This window comes from Camelina sativa, chromosome 5 (genome assembly GCF_000633955.1).
Source record: "Camelina sativa cultivar DH55 chromosome 5, Cs, whole genome shotgun sequence".
NCBI lineage: Eukaryota > Viridiplantae > Streptophyta > Magnoliopsida > Brassicales > Brassicaceae > Camelina > Camelina sativa.
In genome coordinates, this window is record NC_025689.1 from 10172660 (window position 1) to 10191586 (window position 18927).

At 37.4% G+C, this 18927-nt stretch overlaps 3 protein-coding genes and 1 long non-coding RNA gene across 10 annotated transcripts; all 4 read right to left on the minus strand.

The window, feature by feature from the left end:
- Window positions 3587-6146, minus strand: LOC104786411 (putative defensin-like protein 9). Of its 7 annotated transcripts, none has more exons than XM_019245831.1 (5): window positions 6057-6146; window positions 5063-5178; window positions 4739-4955; window positions 4006-4088; window positions 3587-3901 (listed from the first exon to the last, which is right to left on the minus strand). In XM_019245831.1, the coding sequence occupies exons 4-5, from the start codon at window positions 4067-4069 to the stop codon at window positions 3711-3713; spliced, it is 255 nt and encodes an 84-aa protein (XP_019101376.1). In that variant the 5' UTR covers window positions 4070-4088; window positions 4739-4955; window positions 5063-5178; window positions 6057-6146; the 3' UTR covers window positions 3587-3710. The 7 variants fall into 7 exon arrangements, with proteins under 7 accessions (XP_019101376.1, XP_019101375.1, XP_019101372.1 ...); XM_019245830.1 differs by having other exon boundaries at window positions 5834-6146; XM_019245827.1 differs by having other exon boundaries at window positions 5063-5466; window positions 5834-6146.
- On the minus strand, window positions 6467-7566 carry LOC109132835 (putative defensin-like protein 9). Its single transcript, XM_019245261.1, has 3 exons — window positions 7528-7566; window positions 6815-6914; window positions 6467-6710 (listed from the first exon to the last, which is right to left on the minus strand). Exons 1-3 carry the CDS (start codon window positions 7564-7566, stop codon window positions 6529-6531), a joined length of 321 nt encoding a protein of 106 aa, XP_019100806.1. The 3' UTR covers window positions 6467-6528.
- Window positions 8825-10147, minus strand: LOC104786413. The gene is made up of 2 exons (XR_767486.1): window positions 9505-10147; window positions 8825-9058 (listed from the first exon to the last, which is right to left on the minus strand). It is a non-coding gene; the product is annotated as an uncharacterized LOC104786413 (long non-coding RNA).
- LOC109133034 (putative defensin-like protein 9) lies at window positions 11435-11836 on the minus strand. Its single transcript, XM_019245566.1, has 2 exons — window positions 11721-11836; window positions 11435-11616 (listed from the first exon to the last, which is right to left on the minus strand). The coding sequence occupies exons 1-2, from the start codon at window positions 11782-11784 to the stop codon at window positions 11435-11437; spliced, it is 246 nt and encodes an 81-aa protein (XP_019101111.1). The 5' UTR covers window positions 11785-11836.

Below are 18927 nucleotides of genomic sequence, written 5' to 3' on the forward strand. Positions count from 1 at the left end.
TTCTCGAACCAATTTTTTATCTTTGTTTTGATTTAAGGGGATCTCGGTAACAGTCTTTGATGCATTGAACCGTTTAACGTACTCTGCATACCGTATCACGTTGTTTTCCTCTTTACAGGTTGGTCAGGTTCCTGAAAAAATACACTACAAGGAACATTAAGTTTTATATCTTGTAAGAATCTATCCGCTGCTCCCAACTCTGTGCCAAACTTTTTTGCAAACAACAAGACTGAAGAGTTTTCTCAATATGTTTCTTCTCTGTAACACTGTACAGGAACTCAGTATCATCACTACATGAACCTTTTTCTTATTTATTGCAAAGTACCTTTCTTTTTTACGAAAATAAATCAATCTAAGATACATATAGAGAAGGGATTTTAACCTTTACTAGGTTTTTATATCCCTGATCGTTTCCTATTTACACAATTTGTCGATTGTCCTTGAGGTTGCAGTAAAAAAATCATATAAAAATAGAAATTGAACAATCGTCGATTTATTTCTGAAATGGTAAATCACTTGAACTGAAACACCTAGTAGAAAAATCTAGAGAGAACGTGAGGTACTTACGTTGCTATGCACATACAGTAAGTTCAATCTGAAAATCTTCTTCTTATAAGTTCTTAAGCCACTTCTGATAAGTCTAGAGTTAGATAATGCATTCCAAAACATGCTATTCTAGGTGGTAGTTCAATGTAATTATACGTCTATAGCATTCATACAAATATTTTTCTTCGACTGAAGAACTTAGCATACAGTCTTCTTTACTTACATTTGTCACCTGCCAGAGAAAGATATCAAAATTGTAAGAAACAAGTACTTTGTATCCATGCACATACGAAAGGTTAGATTATATGGTGTCTATATCACAAGCCATAACGAATGGTGATGAGACATCCCAAATGGATTGAAACCATCAGTAAACAATCCCAGATACACGTTACAAGGTTCTTTAGCAAATTGAGGATTTTATTCTTGAAAATACTTCCACTCCGCTGCATCAGAAGGATGACTCATTTCTCCCACATTTGCTTGGTGCTCGGCATGCCATCACATTGCTGCTGCAGTCTTGTGACTCTGATACATTCTCTTCAGTTTATCAGCAATAGGTAAGTACCATATACAACTATATGGTGCTTTTATTCTGCATTGGTCATTCTTAGGCTTCCATCTTGGTGCACCACAAAACAAACATTTTTCTTCTTTTTTTGTCATCTTTCTAGAATAACATACAATTGTTTATACAAACATCAATTGTATGATATGTGAGTCCTAAATTGCGCATCAATTTCTCTGTCTCGTAATGAGAACCCGTAGCCTAGTTTCCTTCTGGTAAATAATCACTCAACATTTCACATACTGAATCTACTAACTTTTCACTCATATTATAATTTGCCTTATTTCGCATGACTCTAGCAGCTAAGGATAATTGTGAGTGACCTTCACGACAACCATCATATATTGGATTTTTTGCACTTTCTAACAAGTCATAGAATTTTTTGACTGGTTAAGTACGGGTTCTTTTACATTCTGATAACCCCCATCCCATTGATAGTTATCATCAAAACTCACATTAGAAGGAAATGCATCATTCACCATATCCACATATCTATCTTCTACTACATTACCTACTTTCTCACTCCCATTAATAAATGTCGGATCAGCAGTACTCGTTCCTATATCCATATTAATTTTTTCCCCATGCTTATACCAGACATAATAATCTGGCATAAACCCATAACTAAAAAGATGATTCCAAATTTTCATCCCCAGAAAACGCTTCCCGTTTTTGCAGTTACTACAAGGGCAAAAAAAACTTACCCCGTTTTCTTGTGCAAATGGCTAACTATTTGCAAATTGCATGAACTGCTCCATCCCGGCTCTGAACTCTTCTGAAAATTTTTCCGTCACCTCATCGATCCTCTTGTACATCCACTCCCGGAAATTACTATAATTGTAACTTCATGACATTATTATAAATCTCTATGACCATGTTTTTTTAGTGTTGCTTTGTGTTTATGTGAATGAGGAGAAAAACTCGTGAGCTGAGTTTATATAGGCATATTTAGCGACAAAAAAGTGACTATATCACGTAGTCACTAAAAACATGTACACCTAACCCGGAATGAGAAAAACGTGTTTTAAACCAACTTTTAGCGACCGCATTGCTACAAAATTCCAACCCACCGAAAGTGTCGCAATTTAGTCGCTAAATTTATGACTATTTTAAGGACTATTGTATTAGTCGCTAATTTGGTGACTATTAGGGGACAATATTCACAACTTCCTTATTTCATCGCTATTTAGTTGCCATTTAGCGACAAATATTTTTTGTTGCAAATTAGCGACTAATAAACGACTACGTTGTATTTGTCACCAAACAGTCGCCAGATAGTAGCGAAATAGTCGCTAAATTTACCGACTATGGTATTAGTCGCCAACTATAGTCGGAAATACCCTGTTTCTTGTACTGGGAGATGTAATCGTTGAGCTTCTGTTCGATCATGTTTCGAATGATGTGGCCATGAGGGATCGAGAGATCGAACAAGAAAGCTCTGGTAATTGACTGGACACCACATAGTTCGGTCATTAAGCTGCAGAGATTAACACCGGCTAGAATGCTAGGTTGTTGGTTACAAATGTTAGGAATGTTGTATAGTTGGTATGTTTCCGCTTTGCATATTGGTTGTTATTGGTTCAATGATGATTTGTGGTCTCGTGGGTTTAATTAAGTATTATGGGACGCTTAATTATGATATATATATATATATATATATATATATAAGAAAAAGGGTCGATTGTTTCATATATATATATATATATGTGCTAGATTGTTTTCTATATATTTATCTCTTGATCTAGTAAAGTTTGCAAAATAGATATGTTTTTTTATTTATCTAGAATAAAAATTTTCCACACCACTTATAGTATTTTTTTACAAATTTTACTCAAAAGATTTTATATTCTTAATTTTTAAATGAAATTTTGTAGATTTTTAGTATATTCTAAAATTATAATATACTCCCTCCGTTTCACAAAGAGTGTCATTTTGACACATCTTCTTTGTTACAAAAAGAGTGTCATTTTATGTTTTCAATGCAGTTTTAAAGATCAAATTCTTTTTTTTATCCCTATAATTTGAGCTAATTAATTAGAAAGAGAAAAATTTTAGTGCATTTATAAAGGGTAAAATAGAAATTTAGATAATTTTCTTAATTTGTGTGCATTATGTCAAAATGACACTCTTTGTGAAACAGAGGGAGTAGTAAAATATTAAAATATGTTTATCAACATTAATCATATCCACAACCACAAGTAGTATATTATATTAAAAACTAAATCCACAAGTATATAATTTTTAACATTTTATCTATATTATATAACTTATCAGTAATATTTATCAGCTTATCTTATTATACTAAGCTTTGTTTCAAAGTTACTCATTAACAATCTTGTGACACGTGTCAATTTATCAATAAAATATCAACACTTGTTTAATTCTATTAGAATATTTAATAATTAAAAAATATAAAAGAGTCAAATTTATCGAACAAAGCTTAGTAGCCATATATTGTAAAATAGAGCTAGTTTTGAGTACATGTATAGATATCTTAGACTCTTAGACTTAGTGATAGATTAAAATTAAATTACTTTTTTTTTAAAACAAATAAATTAAAATATTTATAACTATTTAATATTTTGTTTAGGTAGAATTACATAGCACAAGGCTTCATGCACATACATTTTTTGTTGTCAAAGAAATCTTCTCCTTTGCATTGACCATCAGGGAAACCTTCGCTCATACATACTCGCTTGCAAATCCTCCAGCTCACGCAAAATCCGCGGTAGTTGAGGCTTTGGGCTTCGCACATTTGGGGTTGTCCTTCAACCATCTTTATCACACCTATATAAGACCATATCAACAATAAGAATTCAATAGTATAACCAAAAGAATCCATATATTTCAGTAGATTTGTTTAGAGCTAGTGGGAAGATAGATTAGTATACCTGGTCCGAGAACAAGTAGGATCAGGAAGAAGAGTGTAGAGATAAACTGCATAGAGCTCTTCATTTTTCTTTTTCTTTGATAACTGATTAAGCGAGAGAATTAAGAGAAAACAAGTAAAGAGCTCTTGATGTTTAAATCAAACTTGTAAGAAATTATGTGAAAAAGGTTCACATTTTATAGTAAACAGAAGCATGAAGCTTAGTTGGTAAAAATATCAAAGTATATTATTTATCAATGTGAAAATGAAGATTAATGAAGATATATGGAAAAAAAGCTACAAATGAAGTATACTAATGAAGATAGAGCTCTTTATATCTATCTTGATCTAGTAAACATGTAAAATAGATATGTTTTTATAATTTACTTACAAGAAAATTATTCCACTTCACATATCTGGTAATTTCTTAAAAAATTTACTCAAAAGATTTTATTTTTTAAAATTTGAAATAAATTTTTGTAGTTTTTTCTTATATTTTAAAATTAAAATTTTAATATAGATAAGTATTAAATTATGTTTATCAATATTGGGCATGCCCATCAGTAATACTCAAATGAGTGGCTCTAAGTTTTAATAATATTAAAAATAATACTAATCTAAGCTTAGATTTTCACTCCCTTGTTTTTATTTTTTCTCCTCCCATTAGTCATCCTTAAATATGGGTGTGTTATATAATTTTTTATTAAAAATGTTTTAAGTATAAAAAATCACCTCAAACAATCAAACAAACAAACCTGCTTCACTAATCCAAATGAGGTAACGAGTCTTTGCATCAAATACATAGCTGTATTTCTAATCATACATGTGAGGTGAGAGCATCAAATAACGATATGCAAATTCACAGGTTCTTGTTCTCTTTGTACTAAACCTTTGCAGCTGCACTCCAAACGTCAAAGATGTCTCCGATAACGCTTTATGAACAAGTCTGAGATCACCTTTGCAGCTGCATTCCTTTTTCAATGAATTAGCAATGAGTGCTCCGGTGACTGCCTAAACTCAACTTTCAAATGATAACTAGGGAAAATATAAGATATTAAACATCTCTAAGAAACATGTACCTGAACTTGTTTTATTGGAAACACACAGGCTTTGTGGTTGTCAAAAGAGATGGATCGCACCAATCACTTTGCTTCTCATGGACAGTGACCTGGAACTGCTGGATAAACATGTTTTTCTGCAACAAAAACAAAAAATAATTACACCATTTTCTCACATAAAGAGAAATCCAATATTCTCAATTCGATTCTATCAATTCTGTCTCTCATCCTCACCACAATCACTACATACATTGTTGAACCATCAACCAGCTAATACATACTCAACACAACCATATTTGGGTAAGTTATTGCTGCTAAAAATCAAGGTCAAGTTATGGAAAAGAGTAACGAGACCCACTCCAAACCCATGAAGAAAACTGAGTTATAGGTGATATCTCAGTTTCTTTTACTTTAATCACTTGCTCCTACACACACATAACACACACATCACAATCACAATCAAATCCAAGAAAGCCACACTAAATCTGATCTTAGTTATTGTCAATTACCTAAATCTAGAAATCTAACAAATTAATCGACTTACCATGATCTTCTTGACCTTAGACACCACTGAACAACAAACTCAATGGTAAATGTATGAGAGAGGGTTAAAAACCTATGATACTTTTCATCATCAATTTCAATTCTTTGGCTCATTGGTTTCACTAATTAATGGCTTGAACATTAATCAATTACACCTAAACTACAAAAAGGAGCAAGTAAGACAAATTCGAAGAAAGGTTGAAAATCAATATATGGATATGAAAACAAAGAAAGAACAAAACGGCTTACACCTAACAACGACATCTCCTTGTGATCTAATTAACATGGAGACACTTTTGTGGCAATTTAGTTCCCCATGAATACCAACCCTCTCCACATAAGCATTCAATTCATCAAATACACCACAGCGTAGACGAAAGACACAATTTTTACACAAACCCAGAATAAATTGAATCATTCAAGTCAACAAGTCGAACAAGATGTAGAAAAAAAAAATCAAATTTAGACGAACCCAGTTAAAACGGAAGCAATCAAACAATCAAATTTACACGAACATGAGTCAATTGTTTGTTATTATTTGGAAACCAATCAGAAAATTGAATTGTTTTGTTTTCGTCGATTTTGGTAAATCGAAAGAGAGAGAGGGAAGCAACTGAACAAAAGAGAAAGAGAAAAACCAAAAATAAAACAAAATAAACTGTAACCACTAGATAAATTTTACATTTTGTTCAAAAAAATAAAAAATAAATAAGTGACCCGTGTATGTGAGTATCTACTATCTAAAACACTCTGTGCATAGGGAAATTTCCGATTAAAACATTATTTTCATTCATTTTATTATTAAAAAATAAAAGACATCCTCAAAATATAACTGATAGGGATGCTTTTAGACTTAGTGATGGATTAAAATTAAATTACTCTTTTTTCTTTTGAACAAATAAATTAAAATATTTATAACAGTATAATATTTTGTTTAGGTAGAATTACATAGCACAAGGCTTCAAGCAGTAACATTTCCTGTCAACGAATCCTGTGCATTTATCATCAGGGAAACCTTCACTCATACACACTCGCCTGCAAGTTTTCCATTTCTCGCAAAATCCAGTGAAGTTGATGCTTTTGGTTTTGCACATTTGGGGTTGTCCTTCAACCATCTTCATCACACCTATATAAGACCATATCAACAATAAGAATTCAATAGTATAACCAAAAGAATTCATATATTTCAGTAGATTTGTTTAGAGCTAGTGGGAAGATAGATTTGTATACCTGGTCCGACAACAAGTAGGATTAGGAAGAAGAGTGTAGAGATAAACTGCATAGAACTCTTTATTTTTCTTTTTCTTTGATAACTGATTAAGCGAGAGAACTAAGATAAAACAAGTAAAGAGCTCTTGATGTTTAAATCAAACTTGTAAGAAATTATGTGTAAAGATTAGCATTTTATAGTAAACAGAAGCATACAGCTTAATTGGTAAAAATATCAAAGTATATTATTAATCACTGTGAAAATGAAGATTAATGAAGATATATGGAATAATTTCTACTGATGAAGTATATTAATGAAGATAGAGCTCTTTATATCTATCTCTTTTATCTATCTTGATCTAGTAAAAAATGTAAAATAGATATGTTTTTATAATTTACTTACAAGAAATTTTTTTATAGTTTACTTACAAGAAAATTATTCCACTTCACATATCTAGTAATTTCTTAAAAAATCTACTCAAAAGATTTTATATTCTTAAATTTAAAATAAAGTTTTGTAGATTTTTATTATATTTTATAATTAAAATTGTAATATAGATAGTATTAAAATATGTTTATAAATATTTATCATATCCTCATATTCTTAATCAGAAGCACATTTGGCAAAATAATATCTTTTTGTAAGATTTACATAATTAAATCCTTGACATCTGGATTGTCTTATTCGTTCTTCGAGACCTTTAATTTCTGAAATTTTTTTTGTAAACTTTTACCTTTCGGTTTGGACAACCAACCTTGGAGTTATCTTTCATATTAAATAAGGTAACAAGAGATGTTAAGCCAATCCTAATCGGTACGAAAAACAAAAAATGCAATCTATCAAAAATTATAAAATCTAAATATTAATCAAAAGATAATAAAATAAAACACAAAAATCACAACATACATATTTTCTTAATAATTATTAAAAAAATTATTTTCCTTGTATCACCGATTAAAATCTAGTTATATTTAAAACCTTATCCACAAGTAACATATAAATATATAAATATATAAATATATATATAATATTTTATTTATATTATAAAACTTTTCAACCAAAAATTTATAATGAAATTCCATGTACCTAAAACTTTTTCTTTTACTTATTAACTTATGTGTAGTGATGTTAATATGGGCGGACCCGGCCCGTTTAAATCCTGCCCGTTTAAACCCTTACCCGTTTAGCAGAAACGTTTTATACCCATTTAAACCCGAACCCGTTTGAACCCGAATCCGTTTAAACCAGTAAAACTTACACTAACCCGTAAGGCCCGTTTAAGCATTTTTTTTTTCCACAAGCAAGCAATTTTTTCTTTTAATACTAATAACTGTTTTAAAATCTCTTACCTTGTTTTGTTAAAAAAATAAAATTCTTACCTTATCTCATTGATTCCTTGTAATCTTTTTTTGGGGAATTTGATTTAAAAGGACATTTTTTCTTCAATTTGTCCCATTATGCCTTCTACGCTAAATTTGTCATTATGCCTAAATTACCCTTTAAAAAAATGAAACTAATTTTTAAGCAATTTTAAAATTTCTGTCACCTAAAAACAAATTCTAGAAATAAGAAATAGGTTGCCATTAGGTGTTTTTGATGAAAAATTGGTGTTTTAACATTGAAAAAAAAATATTCTGCAACATTTAGAATACATTTTCTACTAATTGTATATATTCTGAAGATATTAGATTATAAATTCTACATACTATACATGTTCTAAATAATGTAGATTACAAATTCTTCGCACTCTACTTGTTCTGAAAACTTTAGAATCAATATATCTTCTAAAACTTTTAGAAGTCGGATTTTGTATGTGTTCTACAGAAATTAGAATATATATTCTACACATAACTCTATATTCTACAAATTTTAGAATTTGTTTTCTTCACTTTATACATATTCTACTGAAGTCAGAATATGAAATCTACATTTTATCATGTGTCCTGCGAAAATTAGAACACTAATTCTACACTTTACTCTATGTTCTCCATAATTTAGAAACTGAATCCGAAATTTAAGGAAACAAAATATTTACGTAATCCCGAAATTATGCTAATCATATATATTCTTAAGATTACGTTCTAACATGTTTAGAAAACGTGTTCTGAAAACATTAAACATTTTGAATCGATTTTGTTAAAGGTTTTTCAACATTTTCCTACGCTTGTGGGAGAAGCTACCGGAGTCGTCGATTCTCGCCGGTGGGAGAAGCTACCGGAGTCGTCGATTCTCGCCGGTGGTTTACAAAAGGGTGTCGATATCTCCTGAGAGAGAGAGAGAGTAATGTCGAGATTTTTTATTTTTGGTAGGCGAATAATGTCTAGATTTTGTAAAAAAAATGAGGAAATAGATTAAGAAAAAAGTATTTTTTTGATTAAATTTAGGAAGTATACAAAAAAGAAGAAATACAGAAAAAGGAAATTTTGGTTTTTTATACAATTAAGAGTTTAATTGAGTTATTAAGGGTATAATTGAGTTATTAAGGGTATAATTGAAATTTTTCTGTATTCTAAAACCTATTCTACCAAACTTCAAAAAAAAAAAAAGCATAATGGCACAAATTGAAGAAAAAATGTCTTTTTAAATCAATTTCCCCTCTTTTTTTAGTCAAATTCACAATATATTTGGTATTTAACTTTATCTTTAATTAATTGATTAAATTGATTTTTGTAAAAAATTAATTAGATTAACAAAGAGTAAACTAAAAAACCTAGTGATTGGCCGGAGCTAGCTTGTAAACTTTACACCGTCGATCACCTCCTTTTTTTCTTCACCAGCCACCAGCATCACCAGCCAACTCACTTTCACACAGCCTCCTAATTGTATCCCTACGGTGGCTATGTGCCAAACTTTAAGAATCAAAACGGCGATAATGGAGGAAGAGACAAAGAGGCTCGGAGGCTGAAGCAGAGTGTTGGTGAGTTTATTAGAGGAGAAGACGTTGAAGTTCAGAGGCATTTGCAGCGAGAGATTCGGAGAAGATAGATGTTTTGAAAACCCTAGTCATAAATGGCAGTGTTTTGGTAAAATAAAGTTATCATTTCTTTTAACGGCTACCCGTTTACTTTAGATCAAGCCCCGTTACACCGTGGGTTTAAACGGATCTACCCATTTAGACCCTGTTTAAACAGTGGACGATTTTGAGAGGATGAGATACACCAAAGCTTGAACCAGAGCAAATAAGGCCACCTTCATTAACATTGTTCCCAAGCCTCCATCCATTTGTTGTAATAGATAGAAATACCTATTATAAGAGTTTTGATAAGACAAAAGAGTTAATTATGGGTGGTCGAGCTAACAAATTTTTTTTTTTCTTTCTTTCTTGGGGGCTGTGTCAAAATTTGAAGATGAGCTTTGAGATTGAAGATTTTAAGTTGATGCTGAAAATTTTCATTGTATTTATAGAGAAGGCGAGCGCCTTGCGTATTTGACCAGAGGCAGAGACGTGGAAGTAACGGACATGGACATAATACTGTTACTTAGACCTTATCCGGTCAAATGGAAGGACACGCAATATTTTTCTAGAACCCATAACGTGAAAAGTAATATTTTAAGTACGTGATCGGTGATTGAACACCAACTCATTGAAACGACTGCACCCGGATTCACAATCTTAACATCGGACACACGGGAAACAATCTCACCAGAACTCTATAATTCTGACAAGACAACCGGCATTAACAGCTTCTTACAAAAGTTCCACAAATACTAGCTAAAGCAAAATATTTCATACTTTACAGCGACAAATAGTAATCATATAAATGTACTTAAGTTCCACAAGCATTTTACATTTATAGACTCTGATTACTCCTCTAACTGGTCACTTCGTTAATCAATTACACCTAAACTACAAAAAGGAGCAAGTAAGACAAATACAAAGAAAGGTTGAAAATCAATATATGGATAATAGGCATATGAAAACAAAGAAAGAACAAAACGGCTTACACCTAACAACGACATCTACTTGTGATCTATTTAACATGGAGACACTTTTGTGGCAATTTAGTTCCCCATGAATACCAACCCTCTCGACATAAGCATTCAATTCATCAATTACACCACAACGTAGACGAAAGACACAATTTTTACAGTGGACCCAAAAAAAAAAAAAAAGACACAATTTTTACACAAACCCAGAATAAATTGAATCAGTCAACAAGTCGAACAAGATGTAGAAAAAAAAAATCAAATTTACACGAACCCAGTTAAAACGGAAGCAATCAAACAATCAAATTTACACGAACATGAGTCAATTGTTTGTTTTTATTTGGAAACCAATCAGAAAATTGATTGTTTTGTTTTCATCGATTTTGGTAAATCGAAAGAGAGAGAGGGAAGCAACTGAACAAAAGAGAAAGAGAAAAACCAAAAATAAAACAAAATAAACCGTAACCACTAGATAAGTGACACATTATGTGTCTGTGAGTATCTACTATCTAAAACACTCTGTGCATAGGGAAATTTCCGATTAAAACATTATTTTCATTCATTTTATGATTAAAAAATAAAAGACATCCTCAAAATATAACTGATGGGGATGCTCTTAGACTTAGTGATGGATTAAAATTAAATTACGCTTTTTTCTTTTAAACAAATAAATTAAAATATTTATAACAGTATAATATTTTGTTTAGGTAGAATTACATAGCACAAGACTTTATGCAGTAACATTTCCTGTGAAAGGTTCCTTTGCATTTACCATCAGGGAAACCTTCGCTCATACACACTCGCTTGCAAGTTCTCCATTTCTCGCAAAATCCAGTGAAGTTGATGCTTTCGGCTTCGCACATTTGGGGTTGTCCTTCAACCATCTTCATCACACCTATATAAGACCATATCAACTATAAGAATTCAATAGTATAACCAAAAGAATTCACATATTTCAGTAGATTTGTTTTGAGCTAGTGGGAAGATAGATTTGTATACCTGGTCCGACAACAAGTAGGATTAGGAAGAAGAGTATAGAGATAAACTGCATAGAACTCTTCATTTTTCTTTTTCTTTGATAACTGATTAAGCGAGAGGACTAAGAGAAAACAAGTAGAGAGCTCTTGATGTTTAAATCAAACTTGTAAGAAATTATGTGAAAAGGTTAGCATTTTATAGTAAACAGAAGCATACAGCTTAGTTGGTAAAAATATCAAAGTATATTATTAATCACTGTGAAAATGAAGATTAATGAAGATATATGGAATAAAATCTACTAATGAAGTATATTAATGAAGATAGAGCTCTTTATATCTATCTCTTTTATCTATCTTGATCTAGTTAAAAATGTAAAATAGATATGTTTTTATAATTTACTTACAAGAAAATTATTCCACTTCACATATCTAGTAATTTCTTAAAAAATCTACTCAAAAGATTTTATATTCTTAAATTTGAAATAAATTTTTGTAGATTTTTATTATATTTTATGTAACACCTGCGATCAGAATTGTGCGTTTTGGGCGAGGGTGTCGATCGACACCAAGTGGGTGTCGGTCGACACCATTGTTTTTCTGGTTCGACCAGTTCGATTTTATTATCGATTTGGACTGGTTTGGTTTAGGGAAAACCACTAAACCGAGATATTTAAGTGTTTTTTTGACCAGAAGGGTTTTGGGAAGTTCTTTTGTCGCCGTTTAACGCTTTTGAGAGAAAAAGAGGAAAAAATGTGTTCTTGAGCTTTTTGGTGATTTTTGGAGAGATTCTTGGCTGTTCTTGAGAGATTGGAAGCTAGGAAGGATCTAGAAGCTTGCTAGGAAGGTTGGATTCGTTGCTATTGGTCGAATCTTCCTGCAAAGAGGTGAGTGCATGACCATGGCTTATCTAAGCTAAGATCTCTAGTTTTTATGTGATTTGGTGCTTATGTGGTTGTTTCTTTGAGTTCTCTATGGTATTTCGTCGCTGCTTTGGCTGGGTTTGGCTTCTGGGAATGCATGGAGCGGATTGGAGAAGACTGGAGGCGAGATTCAGAGTTTTTGATCGAAGGAAATCGCTGCTTGGCATCGGTGTCGGTCGACACCAACGCGAGGACGGCTCGAGAATTTGGCGAGTGTGGATCGACACCATGTGGAGGTGTCGGTCGACACAAACTAGGGTTTTTTGGAGTGTCGGGCAAGGTGTCGGTCGACACTAGATTGTCAGTGTCGATCGACACCATCTGGTGTCAGTCGACATCCTTCTTTCAGCTACGATGGATGTTGCATGCTTTGTGTATTGCCTGGTTTGTTTTATTGATAGTTGATTGTGGCATGTAGAGATCTTATTGCTTGTGTGTATAGCCCAGTAGATGGGAGGATTGCCTCACTGAGTGTTTATCAAATACTCATGCATCTCAATTTGTGTTTGTGGTGCAGGTAAAGGCAAAGTGTGATCGTGGAATCAAGGCAATGAAGAGGAGGATGTTCTAGGGACTCGATTGGATGTTGTCTGGCATTGCTAGGTTGCTAGAGTTGGGTCATTAGAAACATTGCTAGNAGAACCCTTACGGTTCTAGGTTTGGGTTCACTAGATTTCTGTTGTGATGTTTAGGATTGCATGTCTTGATTGATTATGTGAGTTAGTCAATTGTGTGTGGCAAGGAGTCCTAGAACATTCTCTTCGAGCCGACTGTGTGATTCCACGGTGAGTTTATGTTTATGTGTTATAATAGAATTGTTTGCTTAGTCTTCTGTTCATGGTAGTGCAGATGGCTAGAGATGATGCTTTGGCTGGTCGTGGTCGTGGACGCGGACGTGGTTGTGGTAGGGGCAGAGTCCCAGTGGTTAGTGAGACCGAGGATCAGAGTGTGACAGCTGAGGGTGTTGGCAAGTCGCAGGGTGTTCCGGGGGATTCCGTGAGTGTGGCCGGAGGGGGCGGTGTTGATGCTCCAGTGGCCGGTGATGCTAGGGTCCCGGGTGTGGGAGTCCCAGCGGGTGGAGTCCCTGGTACTGACTTTGCGGCTATGCTAGCACAGGTGTTGGAGCGTTTACCACCAGTGGTACCGGCTCAGGCTCAGGTAGTGCCACAAGTGGTGGCGGAGGAGCGGCAGCCAGTGGCTGCAGAAGCAGGAGTTCATGGACGTTATCTGTCTATGCTCAAGGATATGAGGGGTCTTTTCACTTAGAAGTTTTCAGGTGGTACAGATCCTACTGTTTCGGATGCGTGGAGGACGAGTGTGGAACGTAACTTCCATACTCTGAGATGTCCTAAGGAGTTTTGGGTGGACATTGGGGTCAACCATTTGAGGGGGGATGCTGAGTTGTTGTGGAGATCAGTGGCTGGTAGGAGAGTGCAGCGGGAGATGACTTGGGCTGACTTCGTCTTGGAGTTCAACCGCAAGTATTTTCCTAGGGAGGCATTGGACTGGTTGGAGGTGCAGTTCCTTCAGTTATCTCAGGAGACGCGGTCACTGCGGGAGCTGGACTTGGAGTTTAGTCAACTTCTATGTTATGGGGGTCGGGCTATGNTTTTCCTGTGATAAAGTGTTAGGTTCTCAACACATGAGGTTTGTGTAGGGACTTTGTTGGTGGGCGGGTTTAAGTCCCATGGTATGTTTGATTATGGAGCTTCTCATAGCTTCATTACTCCAGAGTGTGCAGAGAGCGCGGTNAGAGGGCGGAGTTATGCTACGCGTGTAGAGCTGGTTGAGACTGCAACAGAGATTGAGGAGGACATCCCGGCACAGTCAGTGGCGGTAGGTCCAGCAGTTCAGCCTAGTAAGGCTCAGCAGCAGGGTGGTTCGAGCAGGGGCGGTAGGCCTGCACAGGGAACCAAGAGGAGTTGGGAGGCTACGCAGAGGCCGAGTGGTGCGAGTTGCTTCAGTTGTGGGAGCAAGGATCACAAGGTTGCTAGTTGTCCCAAGAGGAGTGCTCCGACGGCAGGGCCTCGGGTATGTTATCATTGTAGGGAGACAGGGCACATCAGGCCCTTTTGTCCCAAGTTGCAGCTGGCAGCAGTGGCAGCATTGCAGCAGGTGCAGCCTGGAGGTCAGCAGGTGGCACAGATTGAGCAGGCGCCACAGGTTTACACGACTGTAGAGACTGGTGGAACCAGTGCCGGGGCGATCACAGGTATAATTTCTGGTACTTAAACTTTGTGAATTTTTAGTAGGTTTAGATTTTATGTTTTTCCTGTGATAAAGTGTTAGGTTCTCAACACATGAGGTTTGTGTAGGGACTTTGTTGGTGGGCGGGTTTAAGTCCCATGGTATGTTTGATTATGGAGCTTCTCATAGCTTCATTACTCCAGAGTGTGCAGAGAGCGCGGTAATCAGAGGGGATCCCGGGGAGCGTACAGGAGTTGTCAGAGTTGCGGGAGGCAAGTTCCTAAGAGTTATTGGACGAGCTAGAGGGGTTGATATTCAGATCATAGAAGAGTCATGGCCAGCGGATTTGCTTATCAGTCCAGTGGAGTTATATGATGTTATTCTCGGGATGGATTGGTTTCATCGGCATTGGGTGCATTTGTATTGCCATCAGGGTAGAGTGGAGTTTGAGCGTCCAGGAGGGAAGTTGGTGTTTCAGGGTATTAGACCGACTTCGGGGAGTCTCGTGATCTCGGCCATTCAGGCTGGGAAGGTGATCGAGAAGGGCTGTGAGGCTTATTTGGTTAGTATATCTATGCCAGAGTTAGTGGGGAAGTCTACGGTTTGCGGTATTCCGGTAGTGGAGAAGTTTGAGGATGTGTTTCAGTCTTCTCAGGGATTACCACCATCTTGGTCGGATTCTTTTACCATTGAACTGGAACCGGGGATGATGTCGTTATCCAAGGCTCCTTACAGGATGGCTCCAGCAGAGATGGCAGAGCTGAAGAAGCAGCTAGAGAATTTGTTGAGTAAGGGATTCATCCGTCCTAGTGTATCACCGTGGGGAGCGCCGGTGCTGTTTGTGAAGAAGAAGGATGGGAGTTTCAGGTTGTGCATTGATTATAGGGGTTTGAACCGGGTCACTCTGAAAAACAAGTATCCACTTCCTAGGATTGATGAGTTGTTGGATCAGTTGAGGGGTGCTACTTGGTTCTCTAAGGTAGATCTGGCGTCGGGTTATCATCAGATACCGATAGATGAGGCAGATGTGAGGAAGACTGCTTTCAGGATGAGGTATGGGCATTATAAGTTTGTGGTGATGCCTTTCGGGTTGACTAACGCGCCAGCAGCGTTTATGAGATTGATGAACAGCGTGTTTCAGAAGTTTCTGGACGTGTCTGTCATCATTTTCATCGACGATATCCTGGTTTATTCTAAGAGTCCTGAGGAGCATGCAGTGCATTTGAGGGCAGTTCTGGAGAAGCTGCGGGAGGAGAAGTTGTTTGCAAAGTTGAGCAAGTGTAGTTTCTGGCAGCGTGGGATGGGTTTTCTGTGTCATATTGTTTCTGCAGAGGGGGTTTCCGTAGATCCGAAGAAGATTCAGGCTATCAGAGATTGGCCTAGACCGTAGAATGCCACTGAGATTAGGAGTTTCCTTGGTTTGGCAGGTTACTACAGGAGGTTTGTGCAGGGTTTTGCAAGTAGAGCACGCCCTATGACTAAGTTGACAGGGAAGGATGTTCCTTTCGTTTGGTCACAGGAGTGTGAGGAGTGCTTTGAAAGCCTTAAGGAGATGTTGACTACTACGCCAGTGGTTGCTTTGCCTGAGCAGGGAGAACCCTATGTGGTTTATACTGATGCATCTAGAGTTGGTTTGGGATGTGTGCTGATGCAGCATGGGAAGGTGATTGCCTATGCTTCGCGGTAGTTCCGGAAGCATGAGGGCAACTATCCTACTCATGATTTGGAGATGGCTGCTGTAGTTTTTGCCCTGAAGATTTGGAGATCATATCTTTATGGTGCAAAGGTACATGTGTTTACAGATCATAAGAGCCTGAAGTATATATTCACTCAACCTGAGCTGAATTTGAGACATAGGCGATGGATGGAGCTTGTGGCGGATTATGATTTGGAGATAGCCTGTCACCCTGGTAAGGCTAACACGGTTGTAGACGCTCTGAGTCGGAAGAGGGTAGCTTCGGCTCAGGAGCAGGAGATGGAGTATCTGGTAGGGGAGATCAGTGCTTTGAGCTTGTGTGCTGTTTCACAGGAACCGTTGGGTTTGGAAGCAGTTGATAGAGCAGATCTTTTGAGTAGAGTGCGGTTGGCTCAGGAGAAGGATTTGGGGCTAGTGAATGCCTCAAAGGATGTGGATTCAGACTATCAGGTCTCAGATTAATGGTACTATCTTGGTGCACGGTCGGGTTTGTGTGCCCAAGGATGAGGAGTTGAGACAGGAGATCTTGAGAGAGGCTCATGCGAGCAGGTTTTCTATTCATCCAGGAGCGACTAAGATGTACCGTGATCTCAAGAGGTACTATCACTGGGTCGGGATGAAGAAGGATGTAGCTAGTTGGGTTTCGAGGTGTAATGTGTGTCAGCTAGTGAAGGCTGAGCATCAGGTTCCTGGCGGGTTGCTGAAGAGTTTACCCATTCCTGAGTGGATGTGGGATATGATTACCATGGATTTTGTGGTGGGTTTGCCAGTGTCACGGACCTTTGATGCTATTTGGGTCATTGTGGACCGGTTGACTAAGTCAGCACATTTTCTGGCCATTAAGAAGACTGATGGAGCAGCGGTCTTGGCTAAGAAGTATGTGAGGGAGATTGTCAGGTTGCATGGGGTGCCAGCGAGCATTGTGTCTGATAGGGATTCTAAGTTCACTTCGGTGTTCTGGAAGGCATTTCAGGCAGAGATGGGCACTAAGGTGCATATGAGTACAGCTTATCATCCCCAGACAGATGGACAGTCTGAGAGGACGATCCAGACGCTGGAGGATTTGCTGAGGATGTGTGTGTTGGATTGGGGTGGCCATTGGGCAGATCACCTGAACCTGGTAGAGTTTGCTTACAACAACAGTTATCAGGGGAGTATTAAGATGGCTCCTTATGAGGCTTTGTATGGGAGACCATGTCGTACACCATTATGCTGGACTCAGGTGGGGGAGAGGAGCATGTTTGGTGCTAGTTTTGTTCAGGAGACCTCAGAGAAGATTCGGGTTCTCAAGCTGAACATGAAGGAGGCTCAGGATAGGCAGAGGAGTTATGCTGATAGGAGGAGGAGAGATCTTGAGTTTCAGGTAGGAGACAGAGTGTACCTCAAGATAGCCATGTTGCAGGGTCCGAACAGGTCATTCTCAGAGACTAAGTTGAGTCCGAGGTATATGGGTCCGTTCAGAGTGATTGAGCGGGTTGGACCAGTGGCATATAGACTTGAGTTACCTGAGGTTATGCGTGCATTCCATAAGGTTTTCCATGTGTCTATGTTGCGGAAGTGTCTCCGTGAGGGTGAGCAGGTGTTGGCTAAGATTCCGGAGGATCTTCAGCCTAACATGACTTTGGAGGCGAGACCAGTGAGGGTTCTCGGGAGAAGGATCAAGGAACTTCGGAAGAAGAAGATTCCTTTGATGAGAGTCCTTTGGGTCTGTGATGGTGTTGAGGATCAGACTTTGGAGCCTGAGGCAAAGATGAAGGCAAGGTTCAAGAAGTGGTATGAGAAGCAAGCCGTGACTTGAGCTTGTTTAGCCTGGTCCTGTCTGTAATCCGTGGCTGGAGCGGGAATGGAGTATTCCAGCCCATCTCTCTTGTTTACTCGGTCGCTTGGGGTGGTTGGTTGTGCGACTCAGTAACAAGATGAGGTGGTGCTCGGGGTACAAAGTTTCCGTGAGGCAGGGTTTTTGGAGGAAAGTTTCCTGAAATAGAAGTTTCCAGAAGTGGAAAGTTTCCAAAAATGGAAAGTACTAAATATGGAAAGTTATACGGGAATTAGAATTTGTCCATTTTAGCGGTGGAGAGCCTTGGAGGGGCTTGTGTGGCCTTAGTGGCGGACTTTCGAGTCAGTGTGCCCGTGTGTGGCGGTCTTTTTAGACATTGTGTGGCCTTTGTGGCGGGCTGTTTAGCCGTGTGTGGCCTTCGTGGCGGGCTGTTTAGCCATTGTGTGGCATTTTTGGCGGGCTGTTTAGCCAATTGCATGGCCTTTGTGGCGGGCTGTTTAGCCAGAGTGCCTGTTTAGACGGTCCTTCGGGACAGATAGTCTTTGTGACGGTCCTTCGGGACAGATGGTCTTTGTGACGGTCCTTCGGGACGAGTGGCCTTGGTGGCGGTCCTCTTTAGGACATTTGTTTGGCCTTGGTGGCGGTCCTC

Coding starts and splice junctions, on each gene's coding strand:
- LOC104786411 (XM_019245831.1), bottom strand. CDS start 4,069: ATGAAGAGCTCTATGCAGTTTATCTCTACACTCTTCTTCCTGATCCTA. Junction 3,902..4,005: donor CCTACTTGTTCTCGGACCAG/GTATACTAATCT, acceptor GGTCTTATATAG/GTGTGATAAAGATGGTTGAA.
- LOC109132835 (XM_019245261.1), bottom strand. CDS start 7,566: ATGAAAGATAACTCCAAGGTTGGTTGTCCAAACCGAAAG. Junction 6,915..7,527: donor TTGGTTGTCCAAACCGAAAG/GTAAAAGTTTAC, acceptor GTTTTATCTTAG/TTCTCTCGCTTAATCAGTTA. Junction 6,711..6,814: donor CCTACTTGTTGTCGGACCAG/GTATACAAATCT, acceptor GGTCTTATATAG/GTGTGATGAAGATGGTTGAA.
- LOC109133034 (XM_019245566.1), bottom strand. CDS start 11,784: ATGAAGAGTTCTATGCAGTTTATCTCTATACTCTTCTTCCTAATCCTA. Junction 11,617..11,720: donor CCTACTTGTTGTCGGACCAG/GTATACAAATCT, acceptor GGTCTTATATAG/GTGTGATGAAGATGGTTGAA.